This window comes from Poecilia formosa, unplaced genomic scaffold (assembly GCF_000485575.1).
Source record: "Poecilia formosa unplaced genomic scaffold, Poecilia_formosa-5.1.2 Scaffold798, whole genome shotgun sequence".
NCBI lineage: Eukaryota > Metazoa > Chordata > Actinopteri > Cyprinodontiformes > Poeciliidae > Poecilia > Poecilia formosa.
The window spans coordinates 16,509-19,748 of record NW_006800737.1 but is presented as its reverse complement, the minus strand read 5'-3'; the positions used below and the strand labels follow the sequence as shown (position 1 = coordinate 19,748).

The window sequence follows — 3,240 nt, the reverse complement described above, 5'->3', positions numbered from 1 at the left end:
CCCCTCCTTTTGTCCTTTTGTTGCGACTCCAGAAGTCGCTCCCTGAATGTGGCGCGCTCCACTGCAGCAGCTGCAGCGTTTGTTTCGCCTGTTGAGCTTTTCCGGCTTTCATCCAGATTTGTTGATGAACTCGGAGCAGCGACTTACTTGGAAATGGTTCATTTGTCGCTCGGCCGCCTTCAGCTTCTCTGACCTCTGACCTTTCTCAGCTTCCTCGTAGCTGGAAACAGAATTAAAACATGTTTTTCTGAACATGTAGATCGGACCTTGTTGGCGTGGAGAGGTCAGAGGTCACATAGTGACGCTGCCATTGTGTGTGTGTGTGTCTCCAAGCAGCCACGCCGTGCATCAAGGCCATCAGTCCGAGCGAAGGCTGGACCACCGGCGGCGCCACCGTCATCCTCATCGGCGACAACTTCTTCGACGGCCTGCAGGTCGTCTTCGGCACCATGCTGGTCTGGAGCGAGGTCAGGGCCATTTCCATGTCCGGTTCTGGTCCGGTCGGGTTTTTCTGTAACGCTGCTCTGGGTCTGTTCTGGTTCTGGTTCTGCCCAGTGACTGGGTTCCTCTGGAAATTCTTTAACTTGTTTTAGTTTTTAACTGAGCAGCAGCCAGTAGAGCGTTTCTTCCTTCTGCAAACATGCATCCAACCGGAGCATCCAACCTCAGCATCCAACCGCAGCATCCAACCTCAGCAACCACAGCATCAAACCACAGCATCCAACCGCAGCATCCAACCGCAGCATCCAACCTCAGCATCCAACCACAGCATCCAACCGCAGCATCCAACCTCAGCATCCAACCGGAGCATCCAACCTCAGCATCCAACCGCAGCATCCAACCTCAGCATCCAACCTCAGCATCCAACCTCAGCATCCAACCGGAGCATCCAACCTCAGCATCCAACCGGAGCATCCAACCTCAGCATCCAACCGCAGCATCCAACCTCAGCATCCAACCGCAGCATCCAACCTCAGCATCCAACCTCAGCATCCAACCGCAGCATCCAACCTCAGCATCCAACCTCAGCATCCAACCTCAGCATCCAACGGAAGTTTTCCTGTTCCATTTTCCAGGATTTAAATCCCAGCTGGTGAAGTCGTGAAGTTTACTCCAAATCAGAACCAGAACCAGTTCAGTGATTTGGACCCACTAAGAATGCTGCTCGGATCCATCATCATCATCATCATCATCATCATCATCATCATCATCATCATCATCATCATCACCAGGTCCATGGGAAGCATCCAGATGCGGCGCTGAGCTGCAGCACATCAAATATTGGAGCGGGTCCAGAAGAGCAGAACACCTGGAGAGGAAGGAGCCGCCTCCATCATCATCATCATCATCATCATCACACGCTTTGATCAATGGCGGCGACTCAGATTGGAGATAACCTGCTGCTTCTTCCGGTCGCTCCTGACGGGTCATCATACTGCAGAACCGGTCCAGAACCTCCATCTGGTGTCCAGCAGCATCAAGACTTGTCGCTGATTCAACTCCCCAGAACCATCAAGGTTCAGTCCGGTTCTCCAGAGTTCTGCTGATGATCTGGTTACTGACTCAGATGTGTGGGCCAGAGAACCCAGAACCCGATTCTACATAAGAACCCATTCAGCTGAACAGATCCGGCTGAAGCCTACTGAACCAGAACCACATCAGAGCAGAACCCTTCATGGCTCTGAGTAAATATGTGGACCCTGAAGTTGGTTTCTGACATGTGGAACAACCTGACCCAGTTGGTGGTTCTGATATCAGAACCAGAGGCCGCCTCTACAGGTTCTAGAATTAACCAAAACCCTGCAGAACCCCCGAGAGTTTTAGGGGCAGAAGAAGAGTTCTGCGAGGTTCTAGAGGGTTGGGTTGGTTCTGACTCCAGAACCGGGTTGGGTTGATGATGATGATGATGTTGATGAAAGTGATGATGATGATGATGATGACCTGGTTTTCCTCGGTTCTCCATGCAGCTCATCACGCCCCACGCCATCCGGGTCCAGACTCCGCCCCGGCACATCCCCGGGGTCGTGGAGGTCACGCTGTCCTATAAGTCCAAACAGTTCTGCAAAGGAGCGCCGGGTCGCTTCGTCTACACCGGTGAGTTTCCATGGTGACAAACAACCTTCCTCACCTGTCTGCCTCCTCTTCATGACTCCAGGTGGGTCTGCAGCCCGGTTCTGGTCCACCCGGTCCACTCTCTATAGGAGACCACTAACCTCTAACTGGAACCAGGATCAGGTTCTGACTGTAGTGATGTTATGAAGAGAAGGTTCTCCTCTCTGGTTCTCCTGGCGTTAGGGAGGTTCAGGTTCTCTATCTGGAACCGGACCGGCACTCCGGGCCTCCCCAGATCCTCCCCACCCCCTCTCTCCTCTCGCCCTTCAGACTCATTGTGCGCTGTATCTCGCTCGCCATCGAAGCGTTTACTGCCTGCGATTATTCCTCAGAATATCCAGATGTCATTCAAAGCAGCAGAAAGGTCAGATGAGGGCGGCGGCGAGCGATAAGTAAATGTCATGGCGTCGGGCGCTGAAGGAGCCCGGCGTGTTCGGCTGTCTGTTAAACACCGTTTATCGTCTTCCAGCCGCCGCGGACGCCAACAATGGCCGACTGCTTTTGCAATGCTAATCTGAGATACCAACCCAGATAGAAAGGCGGTTCTGCTCCTCGGGAACCCAGCAGGGGGTCTGGCACGGCGTTCACCTCTCATCAGGCAGGAGACGAGTCATTCGGGCCGGACCAGAATGTCCATAGTGATGCTGAAGTTCTGGTTGCCCTCAGAGGTTCTAATGGTTCTGGTTCTGACAGCACAACACATTTAGAAACCTACTGAGCATGCTCAGTGTAACTCCTGTTAGGTGTGTTCATCTGGATCACAGAACCAGAACCAATATTTCTGGCTTCAGAATGTCCAGAACCAACAAACCCGATCCTGCAGCGTTGACCCGTCCAAAGCCATGTGTCTCCAGGTTTGTACAACAATCCTCACACACGTTCCTATGGATCCTGGTAGCAACCTGTCTGATGTCCGGTCCAGATGGCATTTCCCTCTCCTCCAGCTGTCAGTGGCAGCTAAAGGTACCAAGCGTTGGCATCGGAGCGTTGGGTCAGAACGTTGAGGTCAGAACATTGGGATCGGAGCGTTTAGTAAAAACGTTGGGGTCGGAGCGTTGGATCGGAGCGTTTGGTAAGAACGTTGGGGTTGGAGCGTCGGGTCGGAGCGTTTGGTAAGAACGTTGGGGT

At 53.1% G+C, this 3,240-nt stretch overlaps 1 protein-coding gene across 1 annotated transcript in view; it reads left to right on the top strand.

Moving 5' to 3' along the window:
• Positions 1–3,240, top strand: part of LOC103131633 (transcription factor COE3-like) — a 92,271-nt gene that overhangs the window by 75,566 nt on the left and 13,465 nt on the right. Inside the window, exons 8-9 of the mRNA XM_016666789.1 lie at positions 324–467; positions 1,968–2,094. Of these exons, the coding sequence (XP_016522275.1) occupies positions 324–467; positions 1,968–2,094 (271 nt within the window). The remainder of the gene's footprint in view (positions 1–323; positions 468–1,967; positions 2,095–3,240) is intronic.